Here is a 21,897-nt window from a genome sequence, read left to right as displayed (position 1 = left end):
ACATAATATGGAGTTTACTGTTTATTTATTTTGGATACTGTTAGGTGACATGAGAGGGATTTCTGGAGACTGAAATAGTGACTAACTTTGTCCACTAGAGGCCTCCAATGTGCAAAAGTGACTAAATGCAGTTTTAAAGGGCCATTGTTTGAAGTCACTCAGCTGTAAACAGCAAGTCATGGCTTCTCAAGGAGTAGCATCAAAGACATTTAGTACTACCTTCAACAAACATCTATCGTTGGGAAATTATTTGTCATTGGTTTAAACTAGACTTGCATCCATTGAGATGTATGTTTAACTTATAACGTTTTCATCATACAGTATATATACAAGATAAATTAACCGCCGATAATGTTTATACATGCTTATATATTTCTGAAAAACAAATGAAAGCTTTATACATACAGTAAGGCATAGAATATATACAGAACTAACCTAAAGGAATTAGTATCAAACATCTGTCAAATATTCACACCGCAACAAAACAAAGAATTGAAAACATTTTATAGTATGTACAAAAATACTTATGCAAATGCCCCTAGGAATATTTTTAATAGAAAAAATAAGAGGAATCTCATCAGGAGGACATCACATTATAATTGAAACATGCACTTGCCGCAAATGGTTTTCAGTTCAGCGGTGGGTCACATGTCTACATGTTGTGTTGTTGTTTTTGGGGTAACTGTGAATCACTGAGAAAACGTGGTTCTTGGTGCAGGGAAACTTAGTCTACCGTGCTCATTGGTCCTTAGTACCTCAGATTCTCACCTGTGCTTCCAAAGTGTGTGTGCATTGTCATCTCTCCCTCCTCTATCACGCCCCGCTAGACTTTGGACTCGCTCTCCATATTGGCGATGTCGCCATTCCTCTCAGTCTGCGGGCTCCTGTCCTGGTTGTCCAGGCTGGTCTTGGTCTCCTGTCCCTCCTGCTCAGACTCTGGCAGCCCTTGCTGGCTTAGCTTACTGGCCAGAGACCAGGTTAGGGGCAAGCGGGTGCGGCTCATCATGTCAGCCAGCTCTTTGGCACTGCAGGTGGGTGTGTTGGTTTCGTAGATGTCATGGAAACTGTTGTAGTCCACTTCATAGAAGCCGTCTTCCAGGGTCAGGACTGGAGTGAAGCGGTAGCCCCACTTGATCTCACTGCTGACATATGAACTCCTCGCCTGGCACGTCATACCTGGAGACAATGCAGCAAAAGGATTACAAGATTTCGGGCATCTCTTTGGGTCAATACAGCCAAACATTTTTCCTACTTTGCTGTGATGTTACCTGCCAGTGGTTTTGGTTTCATTTGTTCCAATTTTGGAAGAACTCTCCCTTACATTTCTGTCTCCACCCTAATACAGGACGGAAATTTGTCTGCACTCACTGGACACTCCACAGGAACGATAACTCTCTGGAACTGTATCCACTTTTGTAGTTTATCCTAAATTGGTCATCAGTCTATTTTCTATGATGGGTTTTAGACATGTGAGCATTGTGGCCATATCAGTCGCTCATTAAATCAGTTTTATGCGTAAATAATTATCCAGACATTAATGCCACCTTCAGAAGGAAATGTAACGACATCAAACATTTTACATTGGTTTTTAGGAGCAAAATTAAGAACATTTCCATCAGACTCAGCTGCACTCTGTGTTAATGCTAGCACACAGTAAACAAAAAGGGTGAACATGATAAACTAAGATATATTAATAATATTGTAAACACTGTTCGCACACGATCAACCTGATTAAATACCTCAAAATTATTTCAATTTGAGATGAGGAAAAGCTTTTTTTTATTGGGGGGGGGGGGTGGGGGGGCAGCAGTGAGGGGGTTGAGTGTCTATGTAAAATGGGTTTATGTAACAATTCTTGCAGTATTTCAAACTGGATTTATGTACTGGTAGTGCGGCTATAACAACTGCCGTCCCTAAAAATGCTGTTTTTTATTGTTTGTTTCTGTGATTAATATTAATAAAAAGTAATAATTCAATAAAATGACAAAGTTGATCTGCCAATGAAAATCCAATTTGAAGTAATTTCATTAATCATACATTAAACTGATTTAAACTGAATCATTTTGTGGTCAATATTTTGTAATATATGCATCATAAATGAAACGTAGTCAGAAAACCACTTAATGGACTCACCGGTGGCCTCGACCATCCCCTCCAGAATCACAACAATTTCCAGCTCTTCCTTGGCCAGGTGGGCCTGTGAGATCTCCCAGAAAGGACTGTTCTGGTTTATCTCATGGCAGATGATGAGTGGCGACACGAGGAAGAGCCTGTCGTCGCCTGTGTTGTAACCCACATTTATGTCCGTCTGGTTCAGGGGGATGAACTCCCCTTCCTTGGTCTGCTTCGACTTGATAAGCTTGGCCCTGATTGAAGCCTCAACGATGTGCGAGTTTCTGAGGTCTCCGACTCTGAACATCAGGCACAGCCGTCCATCTCTCATCGAGATGACCGCGTTGGTGGAAAACACGAGTGTCTCAGCTCGCTTCTTGGGCTGAGAGATCTTAACGAACATACAGCCCACCATGAAAGCATTCACAATAGATCCCAGCACTGACTGAACTAAAAGCAGAACTATCCCCTCGGGGCATTTGTCCGTAATGACCCTATATCCATAACCAATGGTGGTCTCTGTCTCAATGGAGAAGAGAAAAGCTGATACAAACCCGTTCAGGTTATTGACACATGGAGTCCAATGATTGTCTGCTATATGGTCCAGATCACCCCGGAGGTAAGCAATGAGCCACCACATGAAGCCAAAGAAGAGCCACGTCACTGTGTACACCAACACAAAGATGAAGAGGTTGAACCTCCATTTGAGGTCTACCAGAGTGGTGAAAATGTCTGTCAGATACCGGTAGGTCTCTCGAACGTTGCCGTGATGGACGTTGCACTTCCCATCCTTCTGGACGTACCGCTGGATCCTCTTTGCCCTGTCTAGCTCTGCCAGCTGTTTCGGCAGGTCCTCGCGGGCCTGCTTTGGCAACTTGGGCTGTCTGGAGATGGCCGGGCTCTCCACATCCTGCTCCATGGGGTTTCTTAGTGGATTCAAGCCTAGGAGAAGAAACAAGGCTGTAATTATTAGTTATAGTTGGTGAGAAAGCGAATATTTGCAGTGTTAGCAGTGTGTTGCAGTCTTACCTTTACTTAAATAAAAACTCTCTACCCCCTGAAACTGCCAATTATGTCTTAAGCTCATGTCCACAAAGGAAAAACAGCCCCTTGGCTCAGACAGAGATTCACAAGAACAAGAATTTTTGTAAGAGAATGGTGTGCATTTAAGGCTTGTTATTGTTTCCAGGGTGTATCAGTCGACACTAACCACAGTAAAACAACTCAAAATGATCTGAGGACATAATACTGCTGAATGTCTTCTTCCACAAAACTTGCATCACGGTCAAGATCTGGCGAGAAGAGAGACAAACAGCCCAGAGGACCAAGTGGTTCATTCTTTGGTCGGGAAATTAACAATTGCCATTGTCACCACATAGCTGTGTTGGATTTTTGAGGCCAAAAAGATGCCTTAACCTTAAAAACGCAGTCTGTGACCCTCACTGAGCAGCTGGAGTCGTCATTTTGAAAAGCTCAGTTTAACAGGCTGTTTCCAGATCTGCACACTCTGAAAGTATTTTAAGAAATGCTCCATTTTGGGAGGGAAACAAGCTCTTTTCGTCTGGACTGGGGGATGAAACTGATTAAAAAATGTGATGATTTTGCCAATGAAACAGTTTAAGGTGATCACACTCTGACTGAGTGGCAGCTACACAAACAAGGCATGCATGTGCATTATATCACAAATGATAGACCTCATACCTCATCTAAGCCATTTTTTGTTTTCCAGCATTACTACTGCATAAGCCGACTCCACTCCAGTTTTAGCATTAAACTCCAGATGCAGTAGGGAGAATGTGTTTCCACCCACACTGCCAAAAGCGAGCTCCACTTTGTAACAGTAACTCCTGCAGTACAGAGTAGGTGTGTGTCTCTGAATTAGGTTGTAATGCATTGTGGGATCTAGGGAGGTCCTCAGCACCCACGGGGAAATCGTTCTGAGGTGACCATATCAGACGAAAAAGATAATTATTCACTGGAAATGAATTAGTGTCACAGAAGAGGCTTTCCTAATGTGACCTAAATTATGTCCAATATTTAAACATGACTGACTGTCGCCTTTGGCCATCTTGAGGTCTCATAGAGCTCGCTGATTTGTAGCTGCTGTCATATGACTTCACAATCACACAGACCGTTTCCAACTCTGTGGTGTGCGTAACATATACCATCGAACAGATAGGCTTTTTTATATTGCCACAGCCGCAACAAGCTTCCCTGTGTTGTATCCTGACGGTTTGGTCAGCATTCAAGCCGCACCTCTAGCATGAACAAAACAATTTGAATGCAGCCTTTAAATAACAACAGCATGCTCGAAATACTTCATGATATTTTTTAACTATATTGTTTGCAAATATTATTGTTGTTGTGTTTGGCCTCAGCACAGTAAGTGGAATAGGGAGAGCTGTGTCTGCCAGTTTCTGCCGATCCAACAACACTAACTCAATGCCCTGACTAGCCAGCTGCGAGGATGTGAGGAATTGAGCTGGTAACAGCTCCATACACATTGGATGTCTGCTGAGTTCTTCTTTTGGATCATAACTCAGTCCTTTATGACTAAAAGACTGGACCCATTAACCAGCAACAGCTTGTATCCTTGACAGTATCTTTGTGAGTTTGTAGATCTCCCAGAAAATGCTGAATTGAAAACCAAATAAATGCAATTTTTCCAAAGTCACTGCTGCTCTGCATTGTTTCTCCTTGCTGGAAAGTACGTTGGGTTCACTGTGCTGCCGCAGCACCGGCTGGTGCAGTCTTGCATTACTGAATTTAATCTACATTTTTTTTAATGGGCATGTTTGCCTCTATTACAGAGACAGCGAGAAAGACAGGTCGGTGAAGAGAGAGGGGGTGATGTGCAGCGAAGAGCCGCAGGCCTGTCCTGAACCCAGGCCACCAAGACCGAGCTCCAACGGTTGAGCTCTATTAAAGCTCAATCCACTGCATTGGAGAAAAAAAATATGGAACATTTGAAATACCTAAATTAAAACAAAGAAATACTTATTGAAACATCATACCGATAATTTTTTAGTTTTTTTATGTTAGCATCGTACTTAATGGAAAACATATCTTGAGTGTCACTGATCTTAATTGATTCGAACCAGAAATTCAATTAAACTGATGAATTGAAAGAGTTATCTGGTGATAACATGGACGTTAATTAGCTGCAGTCGTAGATGGAGCTGTTATAGATAAATTACACCTAAATCAGCCATGTCAAAATTTTCAGTTCCACTATTCTGTTCATAATTACTTTAACAGCACATTCTTTAATTCAGACCATTTATTCTGAGTATTTTTTTTTTTTTTTTTTTTTTTTTACAGTGAAGTGACACTGATCCTTTTTTGATTTTTTTTTTTTTAAGTTGGGGATCTGAATACTTGGATGTTCCTCAAAGTTGGACATAACCAGGATAAAAATAAATCCATGAAACACATCAGACTGGTTACGTGATCTGTCTGATGCAGCTGTCACTTCCAGAGCCATTTTTATTCCTGCTGCGCCCGTGGACTGTCCTGAGATCAGGACAGGCTTCCTTTTCTGCGCGCACAGCCTGAGCCACCATCAGTGTTTTTACCACTGGAACAAATGGTCGTGGCAAAGCCGTTCTGCTCTCCATTCACGGGGGAATATTATGAGCTTTGGCAGCGCTGGTTTCCATGGAAACGTACAGCACCGTCTACCAAGTGCTCACAATATAGCAGGAATGTACTGGATGAGGCCACAGCATTGGATAACATTTGTCTGTTTCATCTCGTTTCAGAAGGCCTGGGGAAGGACAATGTACCGTATCTGCTTTGTGCATAAACCTGTCATTCATTTCCCATCTGGGATTTTTTGGGGCTCCAATAGATGAATAGCCGTGAATAGCAACATATTAATCAGGGGGTTTTAAAGCACATTTGTTAGGATGTTACTGACAACAAAGAAACAATGAAAACCAAAAGTAGTTCTATTTGTGCTGTCTTTCAACGTTTATTGATTCTTTTAATTTGGATTATCACATCACTTTTGACTGCAACGGGCAGTTTAGCTGATTAAAAGCTGTGGAAAAAAAAACCCCAAAGACTTTCTTGGTTCTTGCATCAAAAAACAGTTAAAATAGTAACAAGCAGGTGAAGAGAGAACAATTAGTCGCAAAAGAGCTACATTTTACCGAGTAAAAGTTAAAGTTAAAAGTTTGGAAGAAAACATGATCCCAAATTAATGCTAATGTTACTCTACAACTTCAAATAAGAAACAGTTTGCTGGCTACAGATAAAAGCAGCAGATTTAACACTTGATTTTAACTCGGGGGTAAACAAAAAGTTTGTTTTGTTTCTGACTGTGACTTTGGCTGACTTTGTTGGCTATGACACTCTCATCCTAAGCAGTTTTTGCCCTCTTGTAGGTTGCATGGTAATTAACAGTAACACCATGAGTTTGTTGAAAACTGTCCAGAAGCGCTCACCTTCCAGAAAATTTAAAAGGGCTTTAAATCTGAACATAATGGTTATGTGGTTGTGCCAGCGCTGGTGTTATAGTAGGTACATCCAAGGTGAAACCCATTGTTCTTTTCTAACTTGAGCACAAATATGTATGTATGTGTATTGTTAAAATTTTCTACCTGTATGTTTCGCTTTCATCAGAAAAATGGATTTGAGAGTGAGGACCAACTAAATACGAAGAGTAAAAGTTTCATTCATTAGGAATTTTCTTTCTAAGGAGAATTAATATCTTTGAAGAAATTATTCAACTATCTTGTGCCAGTTCTTGAACTGTATCTTCCTTTAGATTTTATGTTCATCGACTTGTCACGTTTTATCGAGAGCACAGATATTTCCTGCACTGATCATTTAGCCAGAAGAGTTTCATATCTCTTTCCACCACAGAGGATCCAACTCTGAGTAATGTCACAATGTCGGTGGCAAAAAAAAAAAAAAATCAATGAGACTTTTACTTCCGGACTGAGAGACACCCAAAATAGCTCCTCCAGCAAACCAAAGGCCACCCCAGAAGTTAACAGCAGAAGTAAATTGAATCACTCGAGGTTAATGCATACGGGATAATCAATTTCACTCATGGTTATGCAAGTGCTTGGTCCGCGGCAGGATGTGATTTATTTAAACTTATTGTGTCAGACGAGCCTCAACTCAAAGGATAATCTGCCAATGGGGACGAAATGTGTGAACACAAGTCAGACCGTCATATTATGGGAGTTCATGATTCAGCTTCTAGTGCTCATTTTCGTTATTTCTGCCAAATGAGGGAAATTTTCATCCAGGTAGCTCGATCCAGATGTGGCCAAAACTGATTCCACAAAGGGAAATTGCTGTTATTTTTAGGCCTCCAAACAGCTGAGGAGAGGCAATAAACGTCACATTCAAACTAATTTCCAAATCTTACCACAGTTTATACCCAGCTCTTTACGGCTCAGGTGAGGAACGGGCTAACTGGATAAAAACAAATCTCATCATACAATAAATATTAGTGTGTGTGTTGTGTTGTTGTGTGTGAAGACAGCGTTTTGTTGCCTTTCCGTTCCCTGTATGGAAATCAGTTACCTACTCCATCCACTCTCACTGAGGGATTAAAGGATCAGTTTACCTTAATTACACAAAAATAAAATGACGGGGCAGCTGAAACAGAAGCAAATTTCACAGCGAGAATGTTTTTTGCTTATTGCTTGACGTGATCAGCTTATCAATATTTTTGTCAACTCGAACTTTTAAAAATAAGAATTTGTTACACCATGTGAAGCCCTTCTGGCATTTTAAGTAATTTCAATATCATGCAAATTTGAGCTGAAATCAATTTACGATTGTGTTGCATCGGTGAAACAGTCAAAAAAGAAGACAGAGTATTTATGTGTGTGAATATGTAAATCTGTTGCTAGGAAACATTTCTAGCACTGCCAGTTGTCCATCTAAAGAGGAAGTTACTGCAGCATCACTAACTGTAATGTAACCTTGCTATGGTCATGTTTACAACTGGTAGATAGATGAGTAACATCAGTTTCACCAGCTGTTTGATAGTTCAAACGCAGCCTGTAAGTGTGAAATACACAGCATTTTGATTTCACATCAAAAACTAGCTCTTACCTAGAGATGATTCACTATTTATGCTCAGTAGCTGCAGTAAAATCTCTGATGGTTCCAAACAGGTCAGACTCAGCAGCCAGACAGACACAGGTAGAGATGTGTTGGGTGTTAATTCATGTCAGCTGCCTGGATACTGTGTTACTCGCAGAATCCGTCCTTCGGAGAATGACTGTGATACGCTACAGAGTGGCTGTCAGGACACGACAGCAGAGAAGGCATCAGACTTCACTGGGTAGCAGAAAATAAAACTGCGGTTTGTTTTGGAGGAGGAAGCTTTTGGCACAGATAACAATAAATCCGTGCAGCTAACCTTTTATTGGATATGACTGTGGTTTTGGTAAGGATGATTTTATTGAAGTGACTCTAGTGGGGAAACTTCTACACTGGAACTCATTTTATTGGAGAAAAACTGTATATTTGTCTAACTTGTAGAGTTGCTGGCTTTACAAACAAACTGGTGTAAGATAAAATCATATTTACTACTAATTTTATTGTTGGCATCAAAAGAGACTAATAGAATTCACTGGAGATTACAAGCAAAAGAGTAACTGGGCTGATTTGTGATGGTGATATTTGTCGGTTTTAATAGTAATTAAATACATACAGGAGACATTAATAATGAGGTTTGATATCTTAATCATCTGAGAGTCTCCAGCTCCTAATTACACTTCTCTTGCTTAAATCTTGTAACTACACGATCCAGTAGCTCCCTGACCATCGATAACTCGTGCACATGCTGAACTTGGTTTCAGGTTTATGCAACTTTTAATGACAATCTGTTCAAAGGATTTTTGATTCTCGTAATAGTTTGCAGTAATCTTTTTGTTGATTGTTGTTGCTAGCCTTTGTTGTATGCAGAATTATAAAAGTTTGTTGTTCTAGGGTCTCTCTTGAAAAAGAAATCGCACCCTTATAGAGGCCGTCTGATTAAATGAAGTTAAATAAATTTGCTTATCATTGCGGCAATACCAATTCATGATAAGGTATATTTATGTCCATTCTTAATAGCTTTAAGCAATTAAAAAGATCCTTTGTGTTGCCAGGTTGTGAAAACCAGTTTAAAGTCTTTAGTTCACGACGGATACCACTTGTCAACTGGCCAAAAGTCCATTAATAAGCTACTTATTCACATTTAAGGTGACATATTTATGATGGTGCAATCATTCATTAACTGACAGTTTGACTCAGCTGTACATGCGTAAAAACAGATTGTAAAATGTAAAATGTAGATGAGGACGATAAGGTTCTCTATAATATAAAATGCTTGAAACTATTAACCTTTTAGAAATGTGGTGCCTTTTTAGAAATCTCTATCAACAGGTCTGTAATTTGTGATTTCGCCTCTATGGAGGTTGTATACATAATTCAAAACAATAGCTGATTATATCAGAAAACAACTTATTTTGATAGAAGCAAACCTGAATAATCCAATCAGGACAGTTTTAAGTCTTTGGGCATGAGTGTCGTTCCAGGTAAAGAAGTCCTGCTGAGCACGGTGAGGTTTTATTATGGAGCAGGCTAAGCGCAATGATATACATTTATATATTTATTTATTTATTTTTTCTGGGATCAGGTGCATCCGCAGGAAGCGGAGAGCAAACTAACAGGCTGGAGATTTCCCGTCGTCATGGAGACGAAGGGGATCCAGATGATAATAATAAGAGGCTGCTCTGATTGCAGGTCATGATCAGCCTTTTACATGCACACCGGGGTGGCCCGACCAGCACCGCGGTCCTCCGGTGATGTGAGGCCGATTGGGCCTGCAGGCTCTTACAGCCTGAGAGCTTTTTTCTTCAGCACCTTCCCGTTTCCTCCATCATGTCACTGGAGACCATCGGGATCAGCTACCCTGATCATCCATGTCCACATCTGCGCTTAGCTTCTTTTTTTTTTGTTGTTGTTTTTTTGTTTATCCCTGCACCTCATTATCCTCCTAATTAATGTCTGATTCAGTGTCTCTGCTCTGTTATGTAACTCTCCGCCCCCGTATAGGATGGTTAAATTAAACAGGCTGTCAGCAGAGGGAGGGAGAGGTCTTACCTGGTGCAGCAGATCGGTGGTGGTCACTTCCCGGATCATTTTAGGACGCTTCGATTTCCATGAAGATGGTCCGAGGCCGGGATCGTCAAGTCTCTCCGCGAAAAGCGACCGAAGAATAGCCCAGCTCCTCCATCCTCATCGGCCGTCAGCCTCCACCCCTCAGCTGGGAGAGAGACGTAGGTGAACACTGGGAGAGAGAGAGAGAGAGAGAGAGCGAGGGAGGGAGGGAGGCGGGGAAATAAGGAATAGTACGCGATGCTGGGTTATCAAATGATCAGAGACCTCTGAAGACCCTGGATTCACTGGATATCACTGCTGTCCGCCCATTAAAAGTCCGTTTGTTTCACATGTCCCACATGTCCATCTTGTCCCGTCTTACATGGACTCGTGCCTCATGTGTTACGTTTCAGTGGTAAATCATTTATTTTTACTGTCAAACACTTCTGACCAGCTGGTTTCTTTCGTTGTGAAAATGTTGGCATTTTATTTTAAAAATGACAAAATTCATCATTTTTTAAATTGCTACCAATTAATTATCATTAATGAGTTTTAATGAAACTAATGAGTCTGTTAAATTGGGACAAAGACACAAATTTGTTATGTAGGAGTTCACCCCATAACCAACAATGCTGTATACATATGGTTAGGGTTACACATATGGTGAATATATGACTGTTAAGATAGTCATGACAACATAATAAACCCAATATACTATGAATCGCATAATTCTTAAAACATATTATTTAAAAATGTTAACAAACATTGTGAGCATCATACTAATTTTAGGAATGATCACTGCTGTCATGTAGACTCAAGGTGAAATAATACAATATTTCGGCAGTAAGAGTAGCTATGGCCTTGATGTGGGGAGGATGCTAGGATGTGATAGCCCATGTGTTTTTGGAAGCAGTGCTCTTTATGTTTGTATCAGTACTGAAAAAAGACATATCAGGCAAAAGTGAAACCTTTTCTTAGCGGCTGTGACGTTGAAGCCATTTAGGCCTCTCATCAAAGGAGCTTCAGCAGGTCCGGTCTCCAACGGTGGTCAAATGCAGTGGACAAATGTGCATAGCTGTAAAAAAACAAAAACAAAAAGATCAGGCATCTTTTTTTTTTTTTAGTAACAGGAAAAAGTTTCTGAACTTAACAGTTAAAACCGGCACTGTACATCACGTGTGCTGCTCAGTGGAAAAGGATTTGGTTGCGTCAGCATCCAGACAAGCTAAACAGTTAACAAAATGAAGAGGGACATGTTTAACCTTTCATCTTTAATTTGACCATAAATAATAAAAATCACACACTGCTTTTTCCACTGCAAATAAAAATCAACAAGGACTATAGATCTATAGCTTCCTAGAAGCTAACAGAACAAGATAAATAACAATATGAATATATAAAAAAACTTTCAAAAACATTGCAAACATAAGAGAGTAAATCAAGATTACAAGTGCTCCTAAGGAAGAATATGGCATTATCTGGTAAAGTTTGTCAACAACATAAGCATGTTGGCTTTCTGATTGAACATTTATTAACTGATGCTGTTGGTGCTGTTACTTTCTACAGTTGGTAACAATGGAACTGTTTGACGTAAAAAATATATATATATATCTTGGTTACAATCGCAAGGTGCTCAGACTTAATCATCAGGGACAGTAGAAAACAGCCACTTGTCTTTAACGCCCTATATTGCAGCTTTAATGAGTTGCATGTTGAAAAGGTGAAATGGAGGTTGACATTAAATAAACCACCTATTAAGTTTTAGATTCTCTCTATTTCTGCAAATTTACATGAACGCGCAAAAACATAAGCTTCCTTCGTATTGATACTACATAATCATGTAAACTGTGAAATGGATACCACCCAACATCTCTAAAATCTAAAAACGCACTCCTCAGGATGTTGCATAATTAAAATATACTCTTTATCCAAAAGAAATGGGTTCAGTTAATCTGTTTCCAGAAACAAAGCTTAGTCCTAAAAATACAATTTTGACTTTAGTATGCTTACTTACAATATTCAATATTGACTACATTCTTTGAATGTTAGTACTGGAAATGTAATGAAAGTATCAATCCACATCACGGTAAAGTTATACTGACGGGGATACGTTAGTCATGAATAAATTAATCAAATAAATAATAATATGACAACAACAATAAAAACACAAACAATGCTTATCACTGGGTAATGGGCAGAACTGGCTTTCTAATAAGACACTTCTGATGTGACAATCATCTCAGGCTTCAGATTTTTTGTGTTTCGTTCTTTTTTAAAATCAGCTGCATAGCAAAAGTGGTGCGTCAGCATCAGTTTTGATTCTTTGTTTGGTTGCATTCAGCCACAGTGCTGCTAGTTGGTCAGATCAGTCTTGGCAGACTTTGCAACAGTCCAACACACAGTCACCAGTTGCACAATAAGAGAACAGATTATAAGCCTCAAAAGACACTTTGGGTCAAGGTTACACATTTTAAAGCATAGTTATATCTTACAAATGAGAATTTGAATGCAAAAATATGCAACAGTACAGCTATACTTTGTCAATGTTGCACATAAAAACCACATTTTAAAAAGAAGCAAGATGGGTTTGGTTCTGTGACTTCATGCAGCTCCAAAATGACTGAAAGCAGCACGTTAAGGCTGAAAGTTGAAAGAAGGACTGGCTTAAATTAACTTTCAAACCACAGATGACTACAGAGATTTTTATAACCAAACCTTTAGCACAGACACACGAGTTTATGCCTGAGGAACCAGCTGAGGGGGGGAGGGACGGGAGCAGGGACACTTGACTTGGCATAGCACGGCTTAAAGTGAATCAACACGCACTAAAAGACAAACTCTTTGACTAACTGTGCTCTACTTGTGCTGCTGTTACATCCATTTCAACATTTACCCACATCTCTTGATAAGAGAATTGACAGCTGCATTGATTAAATAAAAGCAAAAAATGTTCTGTGAAATCCACAACTGGATGGCAAGACAAACCTGCTTCTTTTTAATCGACACAAGCTGCATAATGATTCACACTTCTCAAACCGTAGCTGTATTTTGTTTTGTAGGAAACACTGACGGTGAGATGGGTTCTGAGTGCTGCCAAAACCTGCCTGATCACAGAAGTGCTACTGTGTGAAGTCCCCGAGAATATCACTGAAGCTAAACCACTTTAAAATATTAGTAATAATTTCATTGGCCTGGTTACCAATTTATTGGGTACACTTTGCTACAGCTGTTCAGTGCTTATTGAAAACATTTCAGAGAGGTTTTTATTTAACTGTGTGCCCATTTTAGAGGTTGAAGGTTTGTGGAGTGTTGACCTGTATAACATTTTACTGGCAGGGATTTCTATTACTTTTTCTGCCCTGTTTATATCAATGTGTTCAGGTCACAAAACTAAATAAAGTGCTACACAATTCAGCAGCACAACAGTTGACAGACTATAAAATGATCATACAGCTGAATCAGCATCTCTCTGGAACAGTTTAAACAAAACCTGAACATTATAACTTTTATTGCAGCACTGTATTAGCTTTAGATAGGTGCACCTAATAAACTACAAGTGTGTGTATTTTGTTTGCTTCGAACTGTCTTTTTTTCTTCCCCCATTTTGACAACACAAAAGAAAAACATCTGTGGGGAATACAGAGCAATTAAATAGTGAACCATATTCTAGGGGTCATATTATAAGACATCAGCACAAAATATTGGCAACTTCGATACAAAAACCAATACCGGCTGAGTTGTATAAAAAAAAATAAAATGGACCGTCCATCCTTTTTGGTCCTGTCAGCCAAGAGAACATCCTCCAGCTTCACCACCATGTGATCTTAAACTCGTATATGGGTCTCTTGCAGTAGTAATGGTTGATGAGGTGCTTGTCACAGACACCAATGCACTGCTGCTCGGCAGTAATGCCGCGCTCGGCCAGGTCACTGACGATGCAGTGCAACAGGTCATAGACATCTGCCACTGCCTCCCAAGGTCCAAAGGAAACATCCACTTCGCAGTGATGCTCAAAGAGCTTGGCCTCACTGTCAGAGCGTTCAAAGCGCAGAGAGTTAAAAAGGGGACGCTCATATGGCGTGATTGGCATCTCCTCCTTGTAGACACAGATTTTCAGCTTGGCAAATCTTGCCTTCTTCTGCATTGCCCTCAGTTTGGCAATCTCCACAATGCGCTCCAGGTTGTCTGCAATGAAAACAATTACAATTAATAATGATAATATTTACAAGGATTAAAGTTGTAGTTTTATTTCTTCTTCTTCATACCTCCATCATATGTCTATAATACAAGTAATTGGGGACAAATGCAGTCTTCGTCAGTCCTTGTACTATGTGAAAACATATTCCAAATTCACCTGAACTCAATATGACACTGCAGTAGTTCCTTGTTTAGCAGTCATGGAGTTATAGCAGAGCAAAGTGGGGTTTTTGTGCTTAAAAAAAAAAAAAAAACTTTAAATGATATCCAGTCTCTTTAAATCTAATTATGGTAAATAGCTGCCTACCTATAGCGAACAAAAATGCCCCTCACAGTAGACCACCAGGTCATGTGCTATGCAGCCACACTTAACAAGCGTTTGTTGCCGTGCAATATGCATGGACAAATCACGACCTATCTGTCAGTTCTTTCCTTATTTCATTGTTTTTGCATCTCTTCGTTGTCAGGAGTTAAACTTTAACCTGAAGATGACACAGGTTTTGAATAACCATTAAACTGCCTGTCAAACCTTTCTGTCTTTTCAGCAAACAATTTCAATTTTGAGTTTAAGTTATTTTTACCTTTGCAGAAAGCTTAACCATATTTGATGGAATACTATTCACCCTGTCAAGGCAGTCTCACAACTCTTTGTTCACTATAGATATAATAAACAGTGGAGCAATATAGTGGGTGCAGTTTGTTCACTGTGCAATTCACCAGGAGACCCATTCGGGGCTAATCAAACTATCAGTGGCTCCTCTGGCTTGTGTTCGCATATAAATATGTGAGTTGGTCTGACCAGAGTAGCTTGGTTTCCCACCTTCTACCTGGAACTCACAAAACTGAATTCATGTTCCCTGAAGTGAAGACTGCAACTGGACTGTATTACACTAATAAGCTACTATGTCATCAAGCAAAACAAAATCCCAGGATTTATAGCACGCACAGTTACACCCTCAGCATTTTGAAACAAAAAATGGCCAAGCAGCAGATGTTGAGCTCTGTAGTCAGCAGAAATCTGTGTAAAACAATGCCTTTACAATCAGTATAACTTATGTGTTGGGTGCTGGTTTGCTGTGTTGTTGTTGCAGTAATGCCGAAGTTTTCTGTGAGGCAAACGGGGTGTGCGAGGTGAGACTGATACTGTAGGAGGTGAAGGCAGGTGCTATAAAAACAAGTAATTTGGTCCATTTATCGATACAGACACCAGCACCGCTGACTACAACTCACAGCTCATGGAGAAATCAAGTACTTTAATTACCAAGCCTGTAGTCCTCAAGTATCAGAATCAGAATATTTTATTAATCCCCAGGGAAAAATTTGTATGTAATAAGTCAGTGGAATATCAACACAAACACGAGATATTTTTACATCAGTGACTTGGTTCTTCTGAGGATATTATCTCTAATGTCCATCACAAAATAAGCATCCATAAATGCACCTTATACCTGCAGAGCCTGCCTGGACATGATGAGATTTTTAAGTTTTTGCTTGTGAAACCATTTGTACAATATAGTGTAATTATTTTAATCTGAACAAATTACAAGCAAGAAAATGGGGTTCAAGTTTTAGGCCATGTTACTCAATTATTGCTGAGTGCACTGTGTCAAAACCACTGAAAAAGATGTATAAACCTAGACAGCTTTGATGCTCATTTACATTTTGTAATATTGTTCCTAGTTAATGAACACTAACACCCACGTTAATTTCATTTACCTTTGTAGTAGGGCAACAGATCGAGGAAAGCTTGTCGCACTTTCTCTCCTGTGAGCGGTTGAATTTCCTCCAGGCTGTCCAGCAGCGGGCCAATGGCGTAGTACTCAGCCTCTCTGTGCACTGCTCTCACTCGGTCCCTGTGGGGAAGCTCAGCTTCTCTGAGAAAGTTCAGGATGTCCCTTTTGGATGGAAAACAGCAGGACTAGAAAATGTGTACACAAAACTATATTCCTACCTCATGAATCCAACTTGAAACAGCTCTGCTTTGATGTAGCAGTCTGGCTCTATTTTAAAACTGGTGGGATAAAAACAGATCATAGCAGTGCAAAGGTGATTAGTTGTTCTACAATGATGCATTTGTTAACCTTCATTAGTATTGCATTTACTGATATTTCACATTTCTAATTGGCTGTGAGGAAGAGTGGGCTCCATCTCTGGGTTTGTAAGTCTGTATAGGAGTTTAAACTGGTTAAACTGTAGGCTTTGTGTTAGCATCATCAGATAAAACTGACACCTTCCACGTAGTTGTTGATGTTTAGGTTGAATCTTTAGGTCTGGATACATCACAGTCAAATACACTGTGATGATCAAAATACAAAAGTAGATTTTTTTTTTTTTTACCATTTTTACAGTGGCATGTAAAGACCCCATCCTGTAAACACTAAAGACAGCTGGCAGTTCAGCAACACACAGTGTTATTTTATTTTAACTCAAGTTTTAAGTCACAGTTTTAAGATGCCTGCATTTGTTTCACCCAGCAGAAAACGCCTGCCTTATGGAAATACTGCATGTTCAAGAGTTTGCATCAATGTAGTTAAATCTTGAATTGTGAAGTATTTAATATGCTGGATAGAGCAAAGAGAGATATTCCCGCCTACTCTATCCCTCAACAAATAGCTATCCAATTTCCTAAACTGTTTCACTGTCACTACTTGTATTGGTATTGCCATCTTCAATTATGTATAGTGACAGAGGATTAGAGTAATTTTGCTGACATCTATCTGGTTCAATATCTCACTTTAAAATAACTTACCCTTTGAAGCAGACTGTATAGGGTTAAAACTGTAATTAGGTGATCATCCAACTAACTTCCACCTGCAGATCTTTCTCACACATTCCCAGCTGATGTGACTCACTGGGCCTATTTTTGTTTTTTGTTTTTTATGTGTTCCTGACATTACTGACACAAGCGAAATATTTGGCCTTGGTACATTTAGATCTCTGGATGACAGAGTGTATAGCCTTTGTGGGATGCCACAACTTTTTTTTCTGTTAAGATTCATGTTAAACCTTTTTTACTTTCTTGACATCACTCACTTTATAGATTCACGTCTACCACTTTATTTAGCTGTAAATATGTAACTAAATCATCTGATAAAGTCTTTCTCAGCACTGTGGTCATATTGAGATCTACTCCCGTCTTGACTCAAAATCCTTGTGTGTGAACATATATCCTCTAAAACTGATCTTAATTCTGCTTCTCTGTCGCAGAATGTGAACAGCTTGTGAATGTTAAAGATAAAAAAAATGAATGCAGAAAAAGCTGCGGCATTGTACAACACAACATTTTCCAGGAAGGCAATAGGACCACAGACACCAGCATTAGTATCCCGAATGGAAAAGCCTCTTCACAGAGTGTGCACTTCCGCTGTGGGCCAACATCATCTGAAGGATTTTTGTTACTTTATATAGCCAGATGTCTTCTATTGCTCATTCTGTTAGCTCCTTGTGTTTAAATCTTTAATGCACAGCCACTGGGGCACTCATACAGAAGCGAATTTACCCTAACCCATTTCTTACATAAGTCATACATCTTCACTCTGCTTGTTATCACATTCATATTCAAAGCAATTTAATTTTCCTTTTAGCCATGCTATCAGCGTGGCTCCAGGGGCCGCTGAAGCTGATCGACTTGGATCCAGACTGAAATAACTTACGAAGCTCAGTACAGACATTGTGGCCTCCAGGGGATGAATCCCACTGACATCTGCAAACCGTTCACTTTTCATCCAGCACCACCATGAGGTTGACATTTGTGAATGTGATATTTGCTTGTATGGGACGAATCTGGAACAGTCCTTCCTGTTGTCAGGATGAGTTTAATTGCTTTAATGCTGGCAGGTGTTATAGCTCCTGTCTAATAAAACTTCCATTGTTTCAACAATTAGGGTTAGGGTTAGCCTAACCTCTGACACATGGTGCAAGCCCATTAAAATTAAGTGAGAATATATACTAATTGGTGCAGACAAGCCGAAGAAACCAGTTGTTTTCATAGTATACCTAGATCTGATGATTTTTCATCAGATCAGTGATTTTTCTTCAGCAGCCTCAAAGCCAGTTTTAAAGTGTGCACATTATTTTATGTACAAAACTTTTTGTCCTGTGCTATCTTTATGCAAGTTCTACTTCCACACATAGCCCTCCGTTCCCAAGTATTTCTGATCTAGATATTTGATATTCTGCCAGCTCACCCAAAATAGGTTCCATCCCTATCGATGAAGTAGCGTCCTTCAGCATCACGTGGGATGTAATGCCGCCCGCTGAACATGGCAGCTAACATGGTGTCCTCATATCGCCGCAATGTGGACAGGCGAGTGGTGAAGTACATGCCTCCAACGTTCAGTGAGATGACTTCTGGAAACTGAAGATGAGAAAGGAAATAAATCTGGTAAATTAAAAGACACAAGATCATCACCCTTGCTAGTGACCATGTTAGACTCTAATCATGTTACACACCATAAAATACAGCTGCTATATGAACATTAGAGGAAGCTGTTCAACTAGTTCATATTTTAAGACATTTTCTGTTTCTGTTCATTTCTGAGAATTCTGTTTTTAGCATTTTACGCAAATTTTACCCTGAGACAGAGTTTTAAGTAATGAAATAGAGACAATTTCCTCAGTTACAACTGAAAACTTTAATGCTTCTACACATTTAAGCAAAAACAGAACAATAAAACAATGAAACATTCGTCTCACAACTTTGGCGGAAATCTAAAATTTTTTAATTTCTTCTCTCCCCGTGCTCTTTGGTTTTCCACCGATTACTGACATCTCCATTGAAGTGCATGATAGTCAACCTCTTTGTGTTCAGCTCAGTGAGTGACTCTTGTTTGACTTAGCACTTCGCACTCAGCTGCTTCACTAGTGGGGGGCATGCATCAGTGACTTGGGAGTGTGTTGGGAGAATTTTTCCGACAGATACTTTCCTTTTTATTCTGAAAAAGACCGGGGTCCTGTGTCTGTGGAGGGGTCCAGTCTCTCGTCCGATCTAGTCCAGTCTGATCTGGTCTAGTCTCTACTATCTGCAGAGGTCCGGTCTCTGGTCTGGTCTAGTCTGTGGAGGGGGGGGTCCGGTGTCTCATCTAGCCTCTACTCTCTGCAAGGGTCCAGTCTCTGGTCTGGTCGCCGTTCCTTGCTGTAGCCCATCACTCGTTACCAATTAACCCAACCAAGAACCAAACTGCGCCCTTTCTGTTGCAGGGCAACCTAGACATGTTCAGGTGCCCCCACTGGGAATCGACCACTACGCTCAAGTCACCACAATTCATTCATTCATTTTGTATTATTAGTGACCCCTGCGGAGCATTTTCCTGACAGATATGTTATTATATTATAACTTAAATAAAATCATCCCCAACACACTTGTATACATGCACACCAACGATTTGGTTTGTTGTTGATGAAAAGACAGCATCTAGCAGGCCATCTAACAAACTGAATAAAAAGCTCTTGTAGCATCTTCAGCAGGGTAAGCCTGTGAAGAGGAATGTGTCACTCCATGTTCCTCCAGTCTTTACAGTCTGACCACAAAAACTATAAGAGGATTATTCTTCTGCAGCCATGTTTAGACCCTTCAGTGGGCTGAGACTGACAGGTCACATGTTGTTCATTAGCCCAGGTCAGGTGACCCAAGTGACTTAACCTTTCCCAACAAAAAATTGACTGGTTTAAGGTTCACTTGTTGATAATCTTTGAAATACAGTCTGCACATAGAGCTACCACATGTATGTACAAAACGCTGTGTACATGGTCATATATTATAGGTTAACTGAATGTGCAGTTACTTGTGTTTAACCATTATGGATAAACATCACTAACTGAGTGCACAACTTTTAATTTCCTCCCATGTTTCCACCAATGTACACTGTTCAGTGTAAATATCAAATATACTATTTGTTCTCTCCATAGATCTATTTTAGTTTTCAGTTGCAACAATGCATCAATCGGTGGATGAGCCAGAAAATGCATCAGATAATATCATCAATTTATCAAACCAAAGTGAAAGACCTGTTGGGAAGACATCCTCAACCAAGGAAACATTTAGGTTTCTTTTTTTTTAACACAAAACGGTTAGTTGAATCAGCTTATTAATGAAAAGAATCGTGATCTGCTAACATACAGTCAGGAAGCAAATAAAGGAAAATCGATAGTGTCCTGTGAAGGTGTTGTGGCTCCATCTATCTCTCTCCATATGCAGCGGAGGAAAGTCTTCTGTGGTCATCCTGATTTTTGTTATATGGAAACTTAAACAGTGATCTGAACTTGAAATGTTCAGTGTTATTTGCTCATTTCCCTGCTCTGGCGGACGACAGCTGCCCCCCGCAGAGGGAAATCTTACCCTCAGGTGTAAAATTAACGTGTTTTTAGTTTGTTAGCTTGCGTGTGGAGCGGCGCTGTGCAGAGGCCGGGCCTACCTCCTGCTCCGCGGCGCCGAGCGATGCGCGGAGCGGCTTGCTGAGGGCGAGGCTCGGCGAAGGGGAGGCCGGCTTTCGGAACTCGTCCTCCGCAGAGTCCGAGCCGGACATGGCATCGCTCGGTTTCTCGGCGTCGCCCGCGGCCGAGAATACCACCATCACTCTGGGTAAGGGCAGCGTCCGCCTCTCCTGGATGAAGCGCCTCACCCGGGTGGTGGCGGCGGCGGGCAGCGGGCTGAAGGACAGGGGCTGGCGCTCCCTGCCGCAGCCATCAGGACCGCTGGACCCGCTCGAGCCATTCTGCTGCATGCGCGCGACGAGCCAGCTCTCCGCACGAGCCGGAGAGGGACAGCTCGAGCCACGGCGCGCGACTGCTACCGACCCCAACAGCTGAGCGGGAGGGGGCGGAGCCGCCACGGGGACACACCCAGCCCTCAGCCCGGCGGCGGAGACAGGACAGTCCTGCCCGCAAGAATACAAGGCTAAAAAAAAAAAAGTGAAAATAAAGAATGAAATCAGGAAATCACAGACAGTATTTAATCCAAGGTGTCAGCAGTCCGAAGCGAGCCCGTGCCGTCTACGGCCTTACGTGATATGACGTCATGACGTCCGCTGCCATGATGGGGGGGGGGGGGGGGGGTACAATACGGTCTTTGGGCCAAACAGGACAGCTCATCCCTGCACACACACAGACACACATCCAGGAGCCTGACCCTGAGTAAGGATGGCTGGGTGATTAGCAGCGCTGGGAAATATAATATGATGGTTGTAATTCCTGGATAAATGCACACCTTGAAGTCACCAGTAGTCAAGGACACTGTTTTGTCAATCAGGGCGCTCCTACACTTGCACCTGCTTCCTGGAAATAATATAAGGTCTTTCGGTTACATGCAGTCATGTGGAAAAATTACGACACCACATAAAGGCCTGTATGTGTGTGTGTGTGTGTTATTTTTTTTAGGTAAGATTACCCTTTATTAGTCTCTCAGTGTGGAAATTTGCACATTACAGGAGTGAGGAATAACTAGGATAGCAAGATGAGGGAGAAAAAGTGAACTTA

The 21,897-nt window shown here is 40.7% G+C and overlaps 2 protein-coding genes across 4 annotated transcripts; both read right to left on the bottom strand.

The window, feature by feature from the left end:
- Positions 1-44: 44 nt before the first annotated feature.
- kcnj6 (potassium inwardly rectifying channel subfamily J member 6) lies at positions 45-3,031 on the bottom strand. 2 transcript variants are annotated; one of them, XM_029518767.1, is made up of 3 exons: positions 2,134-3,031; positions 936-1,176; positions 45-884 (listed from the first exon to the last, which is right to left on the bottom strand). In XM_029518767.1, the coding sequence occupies exons 1-3, from the start codon at positions 3,029-3,031 to the stop codon at positions 824-826; spliced, it is 1,200 nt and encodes a 399-aa protein (XP_029374627.1). In that variant the 3' UTR covers positions 45-823. The 2 variants fall into 2 exon arrangements, with proteins under 2 accessions (XP_029374627.1, XP_029374626.1); XM_029518766.1 differs by having other exon boundaries at positions 45-1,176.
- An 8,462-nt stretch (positions 3,032-11,493) lies between these two features.
- On the bottom strand, positions 11,494-21,211 carry kctd7 (potassium channel tetramerization domain containing 7). Of its 2 annotated transcripts, XM_029519210.1 has the most exons (5): positions 20,838-21,211; positions 18,612-18,781; positions 16,376-16,435; positions 16,141-16,277; positions 11,494-14,412 (listed from the first exon to the last, which is right to left on the bottom strand). In XM_029519210.1, the coding sequence occupies exons 1-5, from the start codon at positions 21,144-21,146 to the stop codon at positions 14,036-14,038; spliced, it is 1,053 nt and encodes a 350-aa protein (XP_029375070.1). In that variant the 5' UTR covers positions 21,147-21,211; the 3' UTR covers positions 11,494-14,035. The 2 variants fall into 2 exon arrangements, with proteins under 2 accessions (XP_029375070.1, XP_029375071.1); XM_029519211.1 differs by lacking the exon at positions 16,376-16,435 and having other exon boundaries at positions 16,141-16,319.
- Positions 21,212-21,897: the final 686 nt, after the last annotated feature.

The sequence above is a fragment of the Echeneis naucrates genome, chromosome 14 (genome assembly GCF_900963305.1).
Source record: "Echeneis naucrates chromosome 14, fEcheNa1.1, whole genome shotgun sequence".
NCBI lineage: Eukaryota > Metazoa > Chordata > Actinopteri > Carangiformes > Echeneidae > Echeneis > Echeneis naucrates.
This window is presented reverse-complemented; position numbering and strand designations above follow the sequence as displayed.